This window comes from Podarcis filfolensis (genome assembly GCF_964270895.1).
Source record: "Podarcis filfolensis genome assembly, chromosome: 2".
In the NCBI taxonomy this organism is placed as follows: Eukaryota; Metazoa; Chordata; class Lepidosauria; order Squamata; family Lacertidae; genus Podarcis; species Podarcis filfolensis.
In genome coordinates, this window is record NC_139605.1 from 83,833,291 (window position 1) to 83,853,951 (window position 20,661).

The 20,661-nt window shown below is 40.6% G+C and overlaps 1 protein-coding gene across 6 annotated transcripts in view; it reads left to right on the top strand.

Moving 5' to 3' along the window:
• Positions 1-20,661, top strand: part of NTN1 (netrin 1) — a 135,449-nt gene that overhangs the window by 82,692 nt on the left and 32,096 nt on the right. For 5 of the 6 annotated variants that reach the window (XR_014544236.1, XR_014544237.1, XR_014544238.1 and 2 more), the window contains exons 4-5: positions 14,455-14,604; positions 16,002-16,055. Coding sequence is in view for 1 of the 6 variants with exons in the window: in XM_083597729.1 (XP_083453855.1) it covers positions 14,455-14,604; positions 16,002-16,055 (204 nt within the window). In the remaining 5 variants the exon portion in view is untranslated. The remainder of the gene's footprint in view (positions 1-14,454; positions 14,605-16,001; positions 16,056-20,661) is intronic. The other variant, XR_014544240.1, reaches the window with a different exon arrangement.

Genomic DNA, 20,661 nt, shown 5'->3' on the forward strand with positions numbered 1-20,661 from the left:
TGCTTGAAAATCTTTGAACCATTTTTGTTCCTCTTTAAGTAAGCAGCACAGCCCCTTTTGCAAGCTTGGAGTGTTATTCTGGTTAGAAAAAAACACACAGAATCATTTCATGGTTTTAATTCTGGGTGTCACTGGTGAAGCTGTGGGTATTGATTGATTCTGGTGTGGGGAATCCTAGGCCACAACACACCTCTTCCTCTCCTACACTGCCCATGCAGGCTGTCCATCAATATGGCACCTGAGGTTTATTCTGATCTCTAGTTCTGGCTGGCTCTGTGACCAAGAATCACAGTAGTAGTGATAGCAGCAGCAGCAGCAGCAGCAGCAGCTTCTCCCTACCTTTGTGTTCTCAACAGTGCTTTCTTCCAGTTTTTCCCTACTTTTGTTCAGGATTGGGATGATTCATTACTGTCAGGAGCTAGAGCTGGAATGTTACTCCTGAGAGAAACAAACAATCCAGTTTCGAACCTCTCTCTCTCTCTCTCTTTTTGCCTGTTGGGCTGTGGGAGAATTGGAGCAGCCCAAAGGATTGACCCCAGCTCCGCTTCCATGGGAGATGTGTGAGCTTGTGCAAACCTTAACAGACCTCCCTCTCCTTTGAAAGGTATGGAATTTAGCTGTATGAGACGCTGGTCCTGCAACTGCTATTACAGGAAAGAGATCTGGGCAGTTCAGTTCTGAAAGCTCCACTTGTCTGGACTATGTGCTATGTCCAAGAAACCATAATGCTTTCAGGATTTTTAAAGGGGGGGGGGAGAGATCAGAAGTCTGTTTTGTTCAGCTTGTCACAGCTTATCAGCCTTTCCCCCTCCTCTTCGCTCCCCACCCTCACCATTCCCGCCCTTCAAACGCAAAAGCACAGGCACACATGCAGAAACGTTGAATGGCTCAGAGCAGCTATTCAGAACACGTGTGACTAGACAAGTAAAAACAAAGAAGTGGAAAAGGGACCTCAGACATAGGAGAAGAAAGACAAAGGTGTGAATGGATTGTTGAGGTTATTCAGATCAGCATATGGGCCTCTCACATCAAAACAAAAGCTCGCCTTCCCTCCCCTTCCCACAGGTGTGCATACCAGCAAACACTGGGCTCCATTCAATAGGCTTAGTATCTGGGAAGACAAAGACTATTTCTTTTGCAAATACACATAGACACAGATCTACCATGCATACACACAGAGAGACAAATATATCCCTAATCCATATGAAAACAGCTTTATTATCTGGACAAAATAATAGAAAGCTAAAAGTCTCCTTCATTGAATGGCTCATCGTTCAGTGCTTGGCAAAATCTACAAAGCAAAGTAAGTTTATTTACAATCAAGGATTTTATTTATCCGTTACTAAGTTTCTACCCCAGATTCATTTTCCAAGATGATGTAAAAATGTGCAGTTGCACATATGAAAACTGGAGTTCAGTGGAAAAGAAACAGGAACTTAAATGACAATGGCAGCCAAGCCATTCCTACAAAGCCTTTGGGGCAACCCAGATAATAATAATAACAATAATGATAACAATGATGATGATGATGATTTATTCCTGTCAACAGGAGGATTTATACAAAATCTGTTTATCTACCTATGTGCTCCATCTTTTAAAATTTGAATGTTTGCTATGCATTAGATGCGAAATCTGTTCAGCATCAACAGAAGAGATAAAAGGCTAGATAAGACAATGCTACCCACACTAAAATTAAGCATGTTCTGTCTCCTAACTGTAAATGAATGCAAAAGTGAAGGGGAAGGAGGCTGTAGCTCAGTGCATTCAGAAGGTTCCTGATTATTCCCTGGCATCTAGGCATCCCTACATAGGGCTGGAAAAGATTCCTTACCTGAAATCATGGAGAGCTCCTTCCTGTCAGTACTAATAATACATGATTAGATGGACTAATGGTCTGACTTGGTATAAGATAGCTTCCTATGTTCCTAAGGAGGAGTGAGGTATGGGAGGTAAATTAGGAATGTGTTTTTGTGTGTAGTAGAGACAGGGAACTGTGAACAGGGAAACTGCAAGAAACTTGCATGCTGGAAGCTCCTCTGAGACACCCCCACCCCCGTCTCAGAGCTTTTAGCAGATGTTGCCTTTTACTTTTAAAATGTTATATTTGGAACCAGGAGGGCTAGAAGTGAAAGCTGAGAATCTCAGGAATATGGCAATAGAAGCCAATATTTGAAATTCATGGAATAACTGTAGCCATATACAGTGCCCCTGCTTATGCTCTCCAATCTCTCTCTCTCTCTGCTGTGGGCAAGGTCTTGCATTTCAGCTAAGTGTATGTCTGTGGGAGGCAGATGTATTGTGCACCCACCTCATTCATCTGATAGAAAGGAAACATGCCCAACTAATGTGGGCCACTCAGAACAGCCTGAACCTTTTGAATAAGCTGGAATTTCAGCAGCAGGGGAGGGTGAAACAGCCACATCACTGAATGTGGGCACTAAGTAAGGGGGGCAAGAGAAAAGATCTCTTGACATCATTGCTTGGCAGGTTTGGAATCCACAAGAGCAGGCAGATCTGAAAGAGGAAAGAAAACCAAGCCCGCAGTTGGGAGAGAAGCAACTGTGACACAACACAGTTTTAATATTTTTCAAGCTGCTCTGCTTTCCTGAGGGGGATAGCATGCTTATTGGCAAATTGCTGGCAGAGCACTGGGAAAGTATGTTTGGTAATGAAGCTGACAATTTAATTCTGAGTAAGTAACTCAGCTAAGTAACAAAGGCTGCACGCAACAAAGAGAAAGCTTAACACATGGCCCCTTTCCTAATACAGATGAAGGGGCAAGAGAGATGCAGAGAGAAAGAGGTACAAGAACTAGAGGTAAACCAACATTTCTCAGAATATTTTTTTTTTAAAGAAAACACCCCCCCCCCCAACACACACAAATAAGGAAATACAGTGGTTCCTTGGTTCTCGAACTCAATCCGTTCCAGGAGTCTGTTCGGCTCCCGAAATTGTTTGAAAATCAAGGCGTGGGTTCTGATTGGCTGCAGAAGCTTTTTGCACTCAAGCGGAAACTGCATCGGATGTTTGGCTTCCGAGAAACATTCGCAAACTGGAACACTTACTTCTGGGTTTGCGGCCTTCGGGCACCGATTTGTTCGACAACTAAGCTATTCGAGAACCAAGGTACCACTGTATCTGCAGAATTTTCTGTGGCTATGGGTTTTCCCCACCATTTATTTAGTGACATTCCCCACCTGCCAATGCCCTCAGAACTATCATAGGTCTAGGTCGTTGTTGAGGATGCAAAATGTTGACTAGGCTGACAACTGGGTTCGAATAAGCATATGGCTGCTTCAAGGACTTGGCACTTCTTCAAGCAAAACAAGATTTGGATCTTGGATTTGGATGTCATACATCTACTACCAGCTAGAATCAGGTTCAGAGGGAAAACAGCACCCATATCTTTGGAAATCTTCAGGAAGATAGCAGGTTCATTGGCTTCCTGCTATACACCATCAGAACAACAATATACCACTAGTCCCTCTAATTCAATGCACCTAAATCTGTTATAGGGATTCCCTCAACCCTCTGGAGCTTATTTGGGAAGGGTGCAGTGTGCATGTGGGGGGAGGAGAGAGGGTGGACACCTATTGCACAAGTGGAAATCCTTGCACGGACAGAATGTGGTCATTGAATATTGCCCAGACACCTTTGATTTCCTTTGTCTTTTGTAGAATTAATTAGATTATCCATAATCCTTGGGTTGTTTTTTCTCTTCATTTGTGAGGGTTTTTAGAAATGTTGGTGTAGGATTTAAAATTTTAATCGCATTTTACTGGTTGATTATTTAATTTTTGCAAACTACTCTGGATTCTACTTACAAGAAGGTCAGTTTAGAAGCTCCATAGCTAAATAAAACATTTGCCTCTTAGCTTCCTTGATTTTAAGGAACCACTTCTAAAGTACTGTACTCAAAGTTTCTGTTGAATGGTTTGCTTATTAATGTCCTCATAAAAGTGGGCTTAATTTCATTCATTTGCTTTAAAAAGTAGTACCCTTCTCTCCTCCTCTGAAAAAAAATTATCAGTGCTGCCCAATATCCATTTTTCCACTGACACAACAGCAACCTTGTTTTTTTCCTGCTTACCCTAATAGAAACCTATTTACATTTGACTGTGCAATGAATGTTGCTAGTATTACAATTTTCAACTGACATTCTCTCTTCTAGATGGACTGCAAAGAATTCAAGTTGTTTCATTTTGTTCCTTTAAAAAACAATGATGTCATGTTTGTGCAAGATTCCCAAAACTCTGCTTAGTTTTGTTTAGTTTTAACTAAGCAGGTGGAAACTATTCAGCATGGGCCGGGTTAATGTGGTGGCTAGTGCAATGGGGATCAGCACTTAAAACTTGTCTGTGGCCCAGTGAAACAAAAGTCTCGTCCCAACAAAACCTGTGCTCCTGACTCTATGGATGTGATTAAATTTCCATGCAGTGGGACAGACATTATAAAACATACATCTTAGTCATGCTGTACCACCCAGGGCCTGCTGACTGATGAAGGATAGAGCACTGAACATTAGACTGCAAGAGTTGTGGGGGACCCCTATACTTTGCTAATTCAGAGTCTGACACTGCATCGCTCAAGTTCCATCAGCCGCAGAATATTTAATCCATAACTATAAAAACCGTAACTAAATGTTTGTCTCCTTTACATCCGGCTGACTGTTTGCTTTGTGAATATTGTTTTGTGAAGTTTGCCAAAAGTCTGGAAAATATTTTCTGTTGAAGTTTATGATTCGGCGTATGAACCTCCCTTGATTTCAGAATGTGAGAGCAACACGTTGGTGGATTTTTCTTTCCTTTTAGCCATGTGAGCCACAGCAAACACATCTGTCAAGGCTAATGGATGTAAAGAGAATGCAGCGCTAGGCTACAGGTTAGAAAGCCCTGGCTCAATAGCAGCTCAACACTATTTTGCTGTGGTTTCTTATGGTTGCTTTCTATTATTTAATGCAAACTGACTGGTGTGGTATTTTGCACGAGGGGGAATTCTTCTGAGGCATGGGCTTTGTCAAAGAGTACTCTTGTCTATCTAGGGCCCTCATCTTTTGTGCTCTTGATGTTTTGCTTTTGGGACATTTTAAAACAATCGTGCTAAAACAGTTTTGTGAAAAGTTACCTTCTAACAGTCTGAGCCATATCTCTATTGATAATAGTATTAATTTCCACTTCATCAGATAATCTGCCAGTAGGCTGATCTTCGTAGAAATATGAGGTTTGGACACAATTCAGATTAAGAAATTAACCCACTTTCTGCATTTGCCATCAGCTTTACCAGCAACTCATCTTCCATCCTATATAGCTGAGAATGTTTCTCCATAAGACTTGATTCTTTCAACCATTTAGTCCTGATTCATTTGCACTTGCATTTAATACATTTAAATCAATGCATCTAATGAAATGTCAATGCCTTGTGAGACTAAAAGTGAGTAACTGCCTGCCAAGCAAGCATGCAGCAAAGTTCATAATTCTTGCAAGTATTTGTTGGCTGATATGAAGTAACTCCTGCCATTCTGTTAAGAGGCTGTGTGGGGTGTTTGTCCATAATAATGCAATTTCATCCATTTACTCTAACAGACGTGCTGTGCTAAACTGCTTTCCTTCATCCCTGCGCTTTCCATCTGTCACTTCACCATACTATCTGAGCTGGTATTTCTGAATAGGCAATAGATTCACTGTTAAGAAAACACAGAAAGGTTGAGTTACTTTGAAGGTACACTGGAAAAGTAAATTTGATTTGTTTGTTTCTGAAGTTGTATATGTATTTTATTTCTCCACATGTACAAACAGTTTTTCTTCCTTTTAAAAACTGTTGTTGTTGTTGTTGTTTGTTTTAACAAAATCCTAGTTGACAGAACGTTTAATTTCAGTTTTTGATCTGAAAGTAACATTGTAGTCTTTGTAGGTACAAATGGGAGCTCAAAAAGGAAGAGCTCTTTGCTGCAAAAGCTTCATAAGTGAATGGCACATGAACATAGTAATTTCAAAAAAGATAGTTCCATGACCTTTAAAACATTAAATTAATGAAGGATAGGAAAAATAATAATCATGCAATCCCTTAATTTCAGCAGCTTTCTTTAAAAATCAGCAGGAAAAACAAACAAAAGTAGACAATTTAATGGAATGTGAACATTTTTATTGGAGGAAAAAGACAAATGAAATGGGTAATACTTTTCTTAAGAATCTAAAATGATCAAATTAAATAATTTTTAAATAAATTGCAACTTTATCACTTATAGAATTATGCTGCTTTGTCACTTGTCTGTCCTGCTAGCTTTTTGTATAGAAAATTTTAACCGGGCACCCTCAGCTCTGCACCATTCAGAGAAGCCAATACTAAGCAAATGGAAAAAGGAAAGGAAAGGAAACCTTTTGCTAGACCAAGTGTGATGAGCTCCTTACTGCAACTTGGAAAGAAGCCACACAACAGGAAAAGAGATGACAGATTGAGTAGGGATATCACATAAAGTGGCAGGGTTGGGATCATGCCAAGGCCTACTGAAGCAGCCTGGAAGCAGAAAAGGAGCCAGGCTGCTGTATGCTACTGGGTGGTCAAAGGCAGAAATGAAATGCCAGTGGTTCAAGAAGGCATCATGTTTGAGAGATGGAGGATATAAATCATGTCCCAGAAAATTAATGCAAGAAAGAGTTGTGTTATCACTAGAGTGGTACTACTGGGACTTAGAAATGACCCAAAACTCCTGTTCTTTCTTTCTCTCTCTCTCTCCTGGCAGCTGTCCCTGCCCCATCTCACCAAGAGGATTAATTTCTAGCATAGTTTCCAAATTAAAAGGGAAACTAACCCCAGAATCCTATACATGTCAACTTAGAAATAAATCCTATTGAGTTCAATTGGGCTTACTCCTGAGTAGGTATATTAGTGTTGCAACCTAAGTGCCTATTTTAATCTTACATTGTATTCTCTACAGTAAAACTGTTCCTTGAACATCTACCTCAAAATAAGCAACCCTATTTTTCCGCTCTGTCTGTTCTGTTTAGAAGAATGTTTTCATGCAGAACCCTTTCTGTGTTCAAATACATTTATAGCATTGATCCAGGAATGGCGACACAACTTCTGCTACCAATCTATTCTGTTGAAGTACTGGACATGCTGTTGGGCAGCTGCCTACGTAAATATGGCACCCTATGGAAACATATGCAGTGTAGGTGGACAGTTGCAAGCACGAGACTGCTTCTTGCTGCATATGCTGAGTCTGTGCCACTAGCAAATGTTCCACATCCTGTTTACATATTATGCATTATTTGTTTGTTTATAAAAAGGGGCCTTAAAAAAAGGTAGGCTCAGGTGAAGTTTTGGATTTGTGCCTTAGAAACTGGAGACAAATATGATTTTCACCTTTCGCAGCTTTCTCAAAGAGTTCCTGAAGCAGGAGGTGAAACAGGAACATTCACCTTCCTGTCCTCCTAGATAAACCATCACATTATTTTTATTTCCTCACTCCTCCATATCCGCCCCCATCTTCTTAAAAAGAGTGAGGTTGATAGGGAAGTTCCAAATGACCTTTCTATGTAAAACCTGTTTTGTTGTATAATATATTTGGAGTTGGTTCCATAAACCCCTTTGATTAATTTCAACTCTGATATTTACCAGGCTACTGATACCAATGTAATTCTATTGAAACAGAGCCCCTGTCGACTTTTATAGTATTTCTGTAAAACTGCTCTGCACACTGGGGAAAGGATTTCCATGCTTTTGATGAAAAAATGATGAATGATATGAACCATGAATGCACTCAGGCTCCATTTGCCAATATAAACCTATTGGGGAGCAGTGGAATTTAACATATGGAAAGGCGGCAAGTTGGCTTAATGCAGGCTAAACTTTTAATTAAGGATGCCAATCTTCCTCCTAATGTCTGCTCCAGAGATTCTCAGCCAAATTTTGAGGCTTCAGCAAAGAATCATTGCTCAGCTTGCTCCCCCTGGGGAATCAATAGGTGCTGCTCCTTCTCACATGCACAGAGATTTGAGTTTTGTTGAAAAGAAATAAGACCAAGCCTTAACCAGTTTTCTTCTATGAACAGCAGCATTTTGAATTATAGTGAGCTGAACCTCAGCTCACTGCATGACCATGGAGCAGTCTGCTTCCTTGGGTTTCTTTCTATGGAAAACAGAGACAAGACTGGCAGGCTCATAATTTTGATATATCCAGATCAAATACACTTTGCTCAAGTTCTTTCTTTCTGTCTGTCTGTCTGTCTGTCTGTCAAATGGCTACAACGGTCTTAAAAGAAAGCCCAACATTTAAGGGTTTATAACATTTTAAAACAAATTAGCACAGTTCACTGAGAAAAAGCTAGTGACATTACAGTATATTATATCTCCATGGTAACAAACAGCACTCCTGAAATACGCTTTCAAAAGATAAATGGCTGCAGTTAAATTTGAGGTAAGAACAAGTGTTGTAGTGATCTGGTACCTTGGAAGCAATGCCTTTCCAGCTGGGTTAAAATAATTTAAAAATCAGTAATACCCACAGTTAACAGTGTTTTATTGCAATTGAAAAAGCATTGTTTCCAAGTCGTGATGTCACTACCACACTGCAATTTCTACACTGAATAACTTGGGAGTAAGTCCCATTTGCCTCAGTAGGGATTACTTGTGACTAGACAAGTAGAGGATTGCACAGCTATTCAGTGTGTTTTGTATATCATCATTGTGAAATCCCTCAGAATTGCTAACAAGCTACAGTTTTATATTTGTAGTCTCTTATCTATTTAAAGCTTTTGTTGTTTTCTTTCTTCTTCGTATTTGCAACATAAAGTTGCACTACATGCTTAGGGGAAAAGAAAGCTTAAAGGTAAATCATATGCAAATACGAAAATTATTTCCATAGCAATAGTAGAACAGTGCTATTTGCATAGAAAGCAATGCTAATCAAATATGCATTATCTGCCGTAAAAGAGAGAGAAATAAACATTGCAGGAGCAATCCAGTAGATTTTAAAAGGTTGCCTATTGGATATTTTTGAGCCACAAATCATTTCTACAATAATCAGTAAATGCAACATAGGAAGCTGCCTATGTATTGTGACTGGCAGCGGCAGTTTCAGGCGGTATGGGGTGGCAGGTCCATTTCAGCCTACCTGGAGATTCCAGAGATTGAACTTCCTGCATGACTCCCATTGATCTACAGCCCTTTCCACTTCATTGTAAAATTATTCGATTTTGGTTAAATGTAGATCATTAAAACCAAGTAATGGTTAATTATTTAATTGGTTCTTCTTCTTTTTTTTTAGCCAGACATTCTAATCCTTTGCTTAAAAATCTCCTTGTCTCACTCCACCCCGGTCATGCCACATCCTCTTCTCTGTTTTTACTATATCATGCTTGGGGCAAAATTCTGAGTGCCCAGCAAGCACAGAGAGCCTTTTCCCAAAGCAAGCCATCTGACTTAAAAGAAGAAAGGAGCTGGTGTGAACCTCAGTCCTATGCAGGCTTACTCAGATGTAAGGCCAGTTGAATCCAGTGGGACTTACAGGCATACTAATATTGCAACTTTAGTATTGTAATTTTCCCAGTTATTTTAAAAAGTCTGGTTTCCAGTTTCCCTAAATCTGCTCCTTCAGCACACGTGTATAATAGCACACTGACTTGATGGCACGAGGCCCCAGCATGCTTGAAAATGCAGGAAAGAGAAGAAAAAGGAGGAGGGAAGAAAAAGAAGAAATAAACTTCTGCTCTGAAAAGCACAAACAGAAAGTTGTGGGGATTTTGCCATCAATGAGCTACAGCAGCAGAGGCCCCAGCCACAGCTTCGTGAACATTAACTGAGCAAACTGAAAGTCTGTCTACATGCAGTGATAACACTACAGTGAAGTCACTCTGATGCCAAGAATTCAATCATGCTGCAGATGTCTTGAAGCTCCAGAGAAGCCAGTGGTTTCATACACTTCCACCCAGATTACATCTAAGTCCAGTTTTGTGTCCCAGAAAGGATCATCCCGTCACTTTCCCTTTAGACTTGTTATGGTGATATTCTGGAACCTCAATTCTGGCAGGTGGTCTCTTCCCCCACAACTTCTTATCCTTTGTCTCAGCAGACTGGGGACTCTGACTTTCTGTTGCTGTAAAAATTACAAAGGCAGTGAATTTCCTTCTTCAGCTGAGAAAAGAGTATTACGTTTAAGTCTGCTTTCCCCTGCACTCCAGTTCAAAGATTCTAGGACATCCTCTCCTGGATTTTAGGAATTTATTAAAGCCTGTCGTATTTCCCCTTCCCTGTCAAATGTTAAAAACAGAAAGGCCTTCGGGGGGGTGGGGGAACAAGGATGAGGCTTTCCGTGGTCCTTCATAAAGGCCAGAAACACATCTGGTCATAAACAGGACAAAGATTTCTTGGAACTGCATCTGACCTCCGGTGTGATTTCCAAAACATTGCGCTGACATATCTGCTAGACATCCCATGTGACACAGCTCAGTCAAAAAATGGATGAGAACTATTCAGGGGTTCCCTGTTTTTGTGATCATATCTTGGTGCACGTGCTTGCAGCTTCTAAAGCGTAGGAGCTCTGCACTTGCACAGATGCTCTCATTTGTCATACCTTTGGTATTTGGCTTCAGGAAATAAGATTATTTCACAGATGAAAATGTAAACAGGGCCCAAATCAGCCACTGCCCAAGAAGAGCTGTGGTAGAGAAGGGAGGAGAAATGCAAAGGGATAGTTGTGGTCTCTTGATCAGAAAATCTGCTTGTTTATTCCTACATGCTGGGGACCGTTTTCCTGCTCATCGTATTTAGCTGCTTCAGATAGATGATCAAACCTTGGTTCAAAATTTCTCTGATTTTGTGGGCTTCAGAAGTGTTGCTTCATATCACCTTGTGGAATAAAGTTATCAACTGAACAAAATTGAATCATTGATTAAAAACAGCAGCAGCAATGCTAACTCAAATGGCAACATCATATGTCATCACAATGCAAGCCACCATGGCAATAACAGGAGGCAAGGTGTGGTCAATCAAGGAGGATTTCTAAAGGAAAGCCACATTACAAACTACAGTATTCACCAAAGGGGTTGAAAATTCAGGTACTGCTGACCTCTGTTTCCCCCCACAAACTCTAAGAATGAACAAACCAAAAAAGTAAGCATTTTACTGTAACAATCTTCACAAACTACCAGTGGTTCTGTGTACGGTGCTGGGGCAATTTAATAATGCACAAATATGGAATCTCACATGAGGACAAAACTATTAATAGAACACAGTCATCTGAAGAATGATAATTGAGACCATTGAAATGTACAGGTGATTCAAATTAATGCACATGAGAACACTGATGTGGAATTTTAGAAGCAATGAGAAGGACTTGTGAGGAAACACATAGCAGCAGAACCTGAGCTGCAGCTCTGCGCACACTTTATTGGCAAAAGCCCCATTGAATTCAGTGGGACTTAAGGATCCATAGAATTTGGCTAATATAATGACCCAAAGAATGGAGGAAAAGCTGGACATTAACTGACAATTGTGAGGTGCTAATGTAACACTGTGTGAGCCACAATGGTTCTTCCTCCTTGCATAGTTAGGGAGTTCTGAGAGTTTGCATGTCCCCACCATTTCTGTAACACAACTTGTGAGGTGCGTTGTACATACATACAAGCATTACCACCCTTTGTTGAAGAGAAAGGGTTGAATGAAAAGTGCATAAATTAGGCTTTGGTTAATTAAACAATATATCACCTTTTAAACTGGGAGTTTTGTTTGTGATTGTTGCTATGGTATTTTTGTGTGTGTTTTAATATTGCAAATTGCCCAATGATCCTCAGATGAAGGGTGGTATACAAATTTAATCGATGATGATGATGATGATATTGTTGCAGCTTAAACCCTTATAATTATATTATCACTAAATGAATGCAATATGCTTAGAATTCAGAATCGTTGCTCGTTCCACAGCCAGTTATACACAACTTTTTAAAATATACACTGTGATAAAATATAGATATGAAAATAATGCACATAGCACACTAGTGGTGGTGGGGAGACTCCTATAAATAGTAAGCCATAACCGTACAAAATGACACAGGATTGTTTTAGAACATGAAGACAAATCAACACATACAAGGTATATGAATACACATACCATAAAAACAAAAATAATGCTTACTTGTGAAAAATATGTAAGATACATTTAGGCAAATGATCTCGGATACTGGTAAATTGTGTTTCTTGAGTTCATAAACTTTGTCTCCTTTGACAAAGTATAGCTTCCTGTGTAACAAAAAGCTGTTGATCTTAAAAGAATGTAAATTCCTTCTGTTACTCCTTCACTGTTAAATGGTCACATTTTAAATCAATATCTAGCTTGACAGAAGATTTAGTCTTTTCTGTATCTTTCAATACATTGACACAGAGAGAGATTAGTGTTTGGAAATTATTGTGACATATTTAGTGAACTGGCTTGACCGACCTGTCTTTGGACAGGCATATCCCAGCATGTTCTAGCATTGTTGACAGATGGATTCTGGGACTTCTACATGTATGACTATGAACATCTTAGTGATAGAGATAGAAAGAGAAACAACAACCCTAGACCATAAACTCAAGGCTGGACTTTAATTTTATTTCCAAGTGTCACATTCATTCACTATTTTTGAGCTTTGAATCACACCTCTGTGTCATTGAAAATACGAATGTTTCAAATGCAAAGCAGCAAGAAAAGAAAAAAGAAGTCCACCTCAAGAGGGAAAACCTAGATTTAATAAGGGAACTGACAAAAATAAGTAAACAATGAGTACTGAATGTTCTTATACATACCTGCTGCTGAAACATATTAGATTTCCCCAACAACAGCCATGCAACCCCAGTAAAATACATATTCACAGATATTTTGATTGTCATGAGCTGTATCACTGGAGACTGACTAGTATGATTGACAAAGATGCAATAGCTCAGATGTCAAGCTTATCTTAAAGACTTAAATGAGAAATAATCTGAATTGTGTAGGCTCTGGTTCAGCAAACAGCTAAGCTCTAAATGTTGAATTAAGTTTTCAAAAGGTGGGATGGCAACATTTCATAATCCCATGAGTCCTGGCTTAGTAGGCAGCTTAACTCTAAAAGTGAAAAGAATGCAAGAAGAATTAATGTTGACTGGTTATGATGGTTATATGCATCCTCTGTGCTTATTTATAGAAGAGGTGGGGCACCTCAGGTCCAGGGGGTCAAATGTGGCCCTTCAGACCTCTCTGTCTGGCCCCTGGAACTCTCCCCAAGCCACACCCATCACTGGCCCTGCTTAACACTCAGTATTTTTGCCTGGCTCGAATGTGCCCTTGAACTTTAATGCATTGTTTGTCCTGATGGAGGATAGAGAGGAGTTTATGTCTTCTATATAGAAAGTAAAATTTACATTTGTTGCTCTGTCCATTTTTGCCTCTTGCCCCTACTGGCATGTGGCCATCAGAAGGGTCACAGAACCCTTGGGCTGAAAAGGTTCCTTGCCACTGATATATAGGAACATAGGAAGCTATCTAAAACTGAGTTGCACCATATAGCTAGATCATGTACCACAAACTGGCAGCAGCTGTTTAGGGTTTCAGACCAGGGTCTTTTTCAGCTCAATGTGGAGGTGGTGGGGATTGAACTTTGGACCTTCTAGCATGTAATGTATGTGCTCTACAACTGAGCCATAACCCTTTCCTGACTAGATTGCGAAGGCAGTATGCCTCTCGAGTGCCAGCTGCTGAAGGAAAGGAGTGGGGTTATTGCTTTCATGCCTTGCTTGCCTTCTCAAGAGGTATCTGGTTAGCTATTGACAATTTATGGCTGTCGCTTGTTGGCTAATGATGGACCATTGGTTTGATTCAGCAGAGCTCCCCCTGAATGCTCTTCAACAGGAATTTAGCCAGGAGAATTCACCACAATCCGCTGAGTTTAGTTATTGTTCCAGCTACAGAACATGTGTTTCAATGACCTCTAGAGAGAAAAGGAAACCCTTCCTCTTCTTCTTGCTCCCACCAGCTGTGATGATTGGAGGTTGATAGTGAGGCTGGAACAGAATATTTCCTGAAGCACTGAACAAAGAGCAAACGTACAGAAATTGAATGGTGGGGAAATAATTCTAGGTGTGGCATTAGGCAAGTCCACTCAGCAGCAGTAAATGTCTGCTTTAAAACTTTTAAATTCATTTTAGGCCACAAGTATATTAATAATCCTTGTGGTGTAATGTAGTAGCTGGCACTGATTGTCCATCATGTTGCTTTCAGATTTTCTGGGGAAAGTTGTGCTTACAGAGCACTGCTATTAGAATGAGATGATACCTGCAGTCCAGGGCACTGGCTACTCTCACCTCATTCCTATAGCCCTGCTACAAAAAATCTTGTTGTCTTTGGATACTCTTGCTAGTTGAAAATGCTTGTTCTTTTTGGAAAATCCTTCCTTCCTCTCCAGCTCTTCACCTCTGATCCTCTTGTTGTGTGTTCCCCCCACAGCATGTGATTGCCATCCCGTGGGTGCAGCTGGAAAAACCTGTAATCAAACCACAGGGCAATGTCCCTGCAAAGATGGCGTGACAGGCATCACTTGCAACCGATGTGCCAAAGGTTACCAGCAAAGCAGATCTCCCATTGCCCCCTGCATAAGTAGGTGGATGCGCTTTCCGACATTGGTACCATAACGTAATGAATCCTAAATCTGGTCTGCTTACTAACACCTGATAGACTTAATTAATATAGCTAGAGATACTGTTGGCCACTTTTCACATTGCAGTTTTCATGGGTAGTAGTTACAGGTCCACATTGTGAACCTAAAACTTCAGGTTTTAAGGCACATTCACTTCCACCACTATTTCAACTCGCTTATTCAGTGAAAATGCACAGTGAAGAGCTGGGGCTAATAGCAAGGAAAGACATATATGAACCTGGAAACTGGGATAGGTTTAGTGAGTACACAGTGAAACTGTGTAATGTATACCCATTAAAGCTGTAATTTGTGCAGTGGCCCTGTGTGTTGTATGTCCAGGTTGCATTTTGCATGTCTCTCTGTATATAAATATATGGATGAATTATACATATATCTTATTGATCACACTAGTAAGGTGATGCGAGTACAAGTTCCCACTTAAACAAAAGGTTTCAAAGTTCAAAACATGATTTTCTGTGTTGTAGAACCATTTTTTCTAGCAATGCCAGCAATAAACTACTACTGTTTTTAAATTATGTTTGATTAAAATAATGTTTGGGCGTAGTCAATGTTTTCCTCCTAAAAGCATTAGACAGCCTGGGTTCCATCATTTTTCAGAGCAACTTTCATACCAAAGCAGTTGGTTCTGTCTCTGTCATACAGAGAAAAAGAAATCAAAGACCAAAGCAACTTTGAAAAGCCAAAAAGAAACACAGAACAGCCATATAATGGCCATTACGCTGTTTCCTTAATACTAATGCAAAAATAAAATAAATAAGGTCATGGTTGAAAGAATCAAGTCTTTTAATAACTTCTCAGGATGCATTTCTAATAATCTGGAATAGTCACAGAAATTTCATACTCTTATACTGTTATAGAGTATTTATGGTCTGAAGGCAGCTGCCCTCTCCCTACAGCTTCTTTAAGATAAAAGATGTGAGAAATATCTGATTATGGATCCTCTTCATCTCATACAGTATGAGACTCTAGAACTCACTTCAAGGAACTGAAATGAGATTGTTTCTAGAACCAGATATGGCTCCAGGAAATATATGTCTTTCTCTTCTCTGATGGAGTCCTGATTACATCAAAATCACTGGAGACATTGTTTGCTATGATATTTAGATGGACATAACTAGATGTGCTTGGTGAAGGCGAACTCTAGGTTAGCGCTGCACTAAAATGTACATGCACACACTTGCTGAACACCCTCTCTGGTCCCTGAAGGTTCATTTGCACAATCACTTTTTTTCTGACAACTTTTGAACTTGTGAAAACGTTCATTCCTGGAGAGAGTAACAACTTTTACCTTTCCTTGTTTATCCTTCCCTTGTTTGCCTTTTCTTCTTTACCACAGAGATACCTGTTGTCCCTCCCACCACTGTGGCCAGTAGCACAGAAGAACCTGCAGGTATGTTATACTTTTGTTTTAATCCTGTTCAAATTGTCGGGGGGGGGGGGGGGAATATCCTATTCCAAAGACAAGATAGGTTTGCTGACCAAGTTATAGCAACAACAAAGTATGCATGACTGAAACTTATTCAAGGCTTTTTTTTACTGTAGGTGAGGGGGAGGTCATAAGTATAATATTTTGGTTTTTTCATTTAAGAATAAAATAATTAACATTAAATGTCAAGAATGGGTTATTACATAGCAAAGAAAATAGTGTTTTGTATAAAAAAACAGGCTCTGGGAAATAATTAAGTACATAGATTTAAACTGCAAAAAGACATGGAAAAGGCAAAAATTGTGTGAAATGAATGGCTAGCAATCCCAGAAGTCTTTGCACCAACCTTTCAGGCCTGTGGAGAGTTGGAGTTTGAGAGAAAGCTTTGGAGGGAGTGATTGTGGTGGAGTTTGGTGGATTTTGTGGAGTTTGGTACTAAAGGAGACCAGTCTGCCCCCCTTGTCATTTTTTCAACATCATCCTCTAGCGATGAGGAAAATTGAGAGCCCCCAATGCCACCATTCATGCCAGTCTGGTAAGTGCTGCTGGCTTTTTAAAGGGTTTTTCAAGAGTTTCCAGAGGTTTAGAGGGTGTTTGCAGGCATTTTAGATGGTGTTCCCCACTATACTTGATTTCATGTATATGTGGAGTACCTGGGAATGTAAACCCTGTGTAAGTGAGGAGATGCCTGTAATGTATTACCTTTGGTTGGGTAGTTTACAGTCTTGTGGGTAGCCTGACCTGGAGCAGAACAAATTTGACAAACAGATGGAAGTAAAGAACCAGCTGTTTAAATATGCTATTATTGTATCTTTTAAGGAACATTAGCAACATCACTGTTGTGGACTCATTTATTCTCGTCGTCCTCTGCTACTTTCAGTTTAGGCTAAAAGCTATAGAAGTGCAAGTTTTTATTCTCTTTTCACAGAAAAGTATTTACAGGGTGGAGAGGGAGTAGTAAACACTCAAACTTGCAACAGTATCTCCTGGATTCCTAAATTTTAAAAAATTATTATTTATTCATTCCCCTGCGTATATCATTTTCAATGGAACAATCCATCTTTTCAGAAGCAGATTGCAGCACAAGGCGCCTTCTCTTTAAAAGCACAAGGAAAGTTCAGCCAAACTGAACAATCTGATTGGCGGTGGGTCCCTAAGTGCATGATATCCCTTCAGTAGCAATTTTATTGACGTTTTTAAGCACCACTTTAGTCAGAGAGGATGAGCTCCCGTATTTTATCATTTTTATTTGACTGCCTAGCCCACTTGGGAGCATGGCACCTTTCAGATTCCATCATTGCACACTTCCCCAGAAGTCCACAACACTGTCTTGGCTACATGTCACTTGGCATAAGCACAGGTGATAGCACAGCCACCCCTAAATGCAATCTGAGGGCTGTCTGAACATTGCAATCTAAAAGAAGAAATCTGGATGGAAGTTATATGTAGCAGCCCATTGGACAGAATCACTTTGCCGCACTTCTTCAAGAGTGTGTGTGTTGTTGTGGATAGAGTGCTCTGGTCAGACTGCAACATTCAGTTTCAAATCCTCAGTCATGAAACTCGCTGGGTGACCTTGGGCATGTCACTTATCTTGAAGTTTAATCTGCCAAACAGGGTCGTTGGAATAATAAAATGTGGGAATGAATGCCAATGTGGGGAATCAAGCTCCTTGGAGGAACGGCAGGATATAAATAAATCCTCAAGTTGAAAGTGGCTTCAAATCTGAAAGAAAAGGGAATGTATATTTTGTAGAGAAATCTCAAATGGATCACGAGCCAAGACCAGCTTTAGTGTGAAAGAGAGAAAACATTGCCATTGCTGGTTCTGCACCAGGGTTTGCTTTCGTTATATAACATCTGCATTTGACTGGAAAAGCAATTAAAATTCATTTGCTTTTATAAAATTGCTCTTTGCCAACATTTTGAGCCAGCAGCCTCGCTGAACATTTTAAGCTGAGCAACCTGGACATTTTCTACTTCTCTCTCATTTTATAATTCTACTCCTAGACCTTGTCTTGCTGCTGGAGGGTAGCAATGGGCAGGTGGGCAATTCATGGGATAGCCGTGTGGCTGCTTAGACAAGGATTTAATCTCTCACGTTGGTTATTGCAGTGCACCTTCAAAAACACTTGGGAAGTTTGGGGGAGTATGATATGCTGCAGTTCATCTTTGTTACTCATGACAGGTCTTGGTAAAATTGCTTCTAGCTTTGCTGGCTTCCTGTTAGCTTCTGGGCCCAGTTAGCAGTATGAGTGATGAACTTTAAACCAGGGTACAGGCTAGGTCAACTACCCTCAGCATTTTGGAACTGAACATTTTGGATGGGTGTTGTAGTCCATCTGAAATTTTTGGAGGACAAGGTTGGTAAAAACTTTGTCTTAGGGCCTGTATATCCTACTGATAAAGCCCATCCTGTGGAATGCTCTTCCAGCAGTTGGCTCCTTTGCTGCTGTTTTTCTGGCAGTTTTTAATACGTTGCTTCTTTCTTTCTTTCTTTCTTTCTTTTGGCAGTATAGTGAGTAACCAAGGAGTTGGTTTCTGCTGTTTCTTTCTACAGTTATGTTCTAAGTGTAGCTGCACTGTGGGGATGTGCCTGTTGTCCTAGTATTGTGCCTTTGTTAGTGGTAGTACTGCAGGTTTTATAATGATTGTGCACTGCTTTACTTGTCACTTTTGTGGCAGAGAATCAATCTATAAATTGAGAAATGTTGCCCCAAAGATGTAATGATTCCAGGGTGCGTTTTTGCTTTTGCTTGTATGTCTGAGTTGTTTGTTTGAGTCATCTCAATCTGTTTGCTATGTAAGCACTTTTCTGTGGTCTGTTTGCTGTGTTCCTGGCACATTGGCCTCTGGCTTGTGCAGCAGAAATATCTGTGGAGGGCTGCTGAATGGGAATATAGCTCTGGCTTCAAGCAGAGGATTGTATTGTTGGATGAGATGACTAGAAGATGCTCTGACATTCACTCTGAAGGGGCTGACCAGGCAGGAATTTGGCTGAGAAACAGGCACACCATCCATGTCTGTGTGAGGGATGTGTGTGTGTGTGCACATGTGTGCATGTCAGAGAGAGAAGAGGGGGATGGATTGATGAAGAGAAGGGAAGGGGAGGGAGAGAGAGAGAGAGAGAGAGAGAGAGAGAGAGAGAGAGAGAGAGAGAAGGGGGAGTGGGAGTGGCCATGCCCACTTTTTGGCCTTGGCCCTGGCCACCAGTGGTATGCAGCCCCCAACCAATATGGCCCCCATCCCTGAAGTTTGCCTAGCCCTGATTTAGTGCATTCCAACTGTGATTGCAGACATGGGTTGTTTCAGCTAAACAAACCTTCATTGACTTAAATGAATTATTCCATATGGCAAACTTGGCCTGTGAGCCACATTACGAAGTTCAGCACGACTTACCTCTCTTCTGGTGCACCAGCATCCTGCCTTGCCAGTTTTCCCTACCAGTTGCTGTTAGCGTCATTCATTTCTGGCTGCAAATTCTTTCCTGGATTATAGAACTGCTGCTGCTCAAAAGGCTAATCTGTATACCCTGGGCAGCTACTGGAAATAATAACTGGAAAAACTTCTTTGCTCTGCTGTAGGGCTAGGGTTTCCTGTAGGTCTTATCACGTTCTTAGGATTTCCCACAAAGTATAGGAGCAGAATAGTGTAAGATATGACCTGCTCTATCTTGGCTATCTGTGTGCTTCATTTGCAGCAGCTGTGATATAATGCAGTTACGCAAATGCTTGGACTGACCTAAGCTGGGCAGGACAACAGCCCAGAGGCCATACTGTAGGGAACATTCTTTCTCTGCCCCTGGAGATGGGCTGCATTTGGCCTTTCGATTTCCTCATTTTGCAGTTCCATAAACACTTTAGCTGAGAGAAATGGGGGTAGGAGAGAGAAGGTGGGGAGAAAACTCTGGTAATTTTCCTGATAATCAGGAAGGCGAACCACTGTGACTCTGGAATGGCTATGTTGACTGACATTGCTGCTAGCATTGTTATACTTTGTAAAGTACAAATTCATGTTCTAAATTAAATACATGACAATTCAGATTAGAACGATACTGTAGGTTGGTGGTTTAGAGTTATTTCATCTGACATGCAACCGGCACAATTTCCACCCCCCACAATTTTTTTATTAAACTTTGAACATGAAAATACATTTAATTAACATTTGCAGTGGGATTGTCATTTTACACAAGATCAGCTACATGAAGGATTAGATCTCTCCAGAAAGTTGTATGGGCTGTTGGGAGTAGGCATAAACCCCACTGTTTGTTGATAAAGTCAATGAATGGGTGTCATATAGCATAGAATGAGTCTTTTTTTGTGGTTCCCCCTGCAAGCTGGGCATGGCAAGTTAGTTTTTCTGACAGGGCTACCTGCCAGACTCTATATAGCCACTGGCAGGGAAGAAACTAGGCTTTATTTTACCCGGGTCAAAGACTCACTTTGGTACCCCCCATGTGCATTTGTGTACACACACACACAGAGGCAGGGCACCCCTCTGGAGGCTTCACCCAGGGCAAAAAAACCTGGCTACCCCCATAGCTATGGCTCCGCCACTTGTCATGTGAAAGG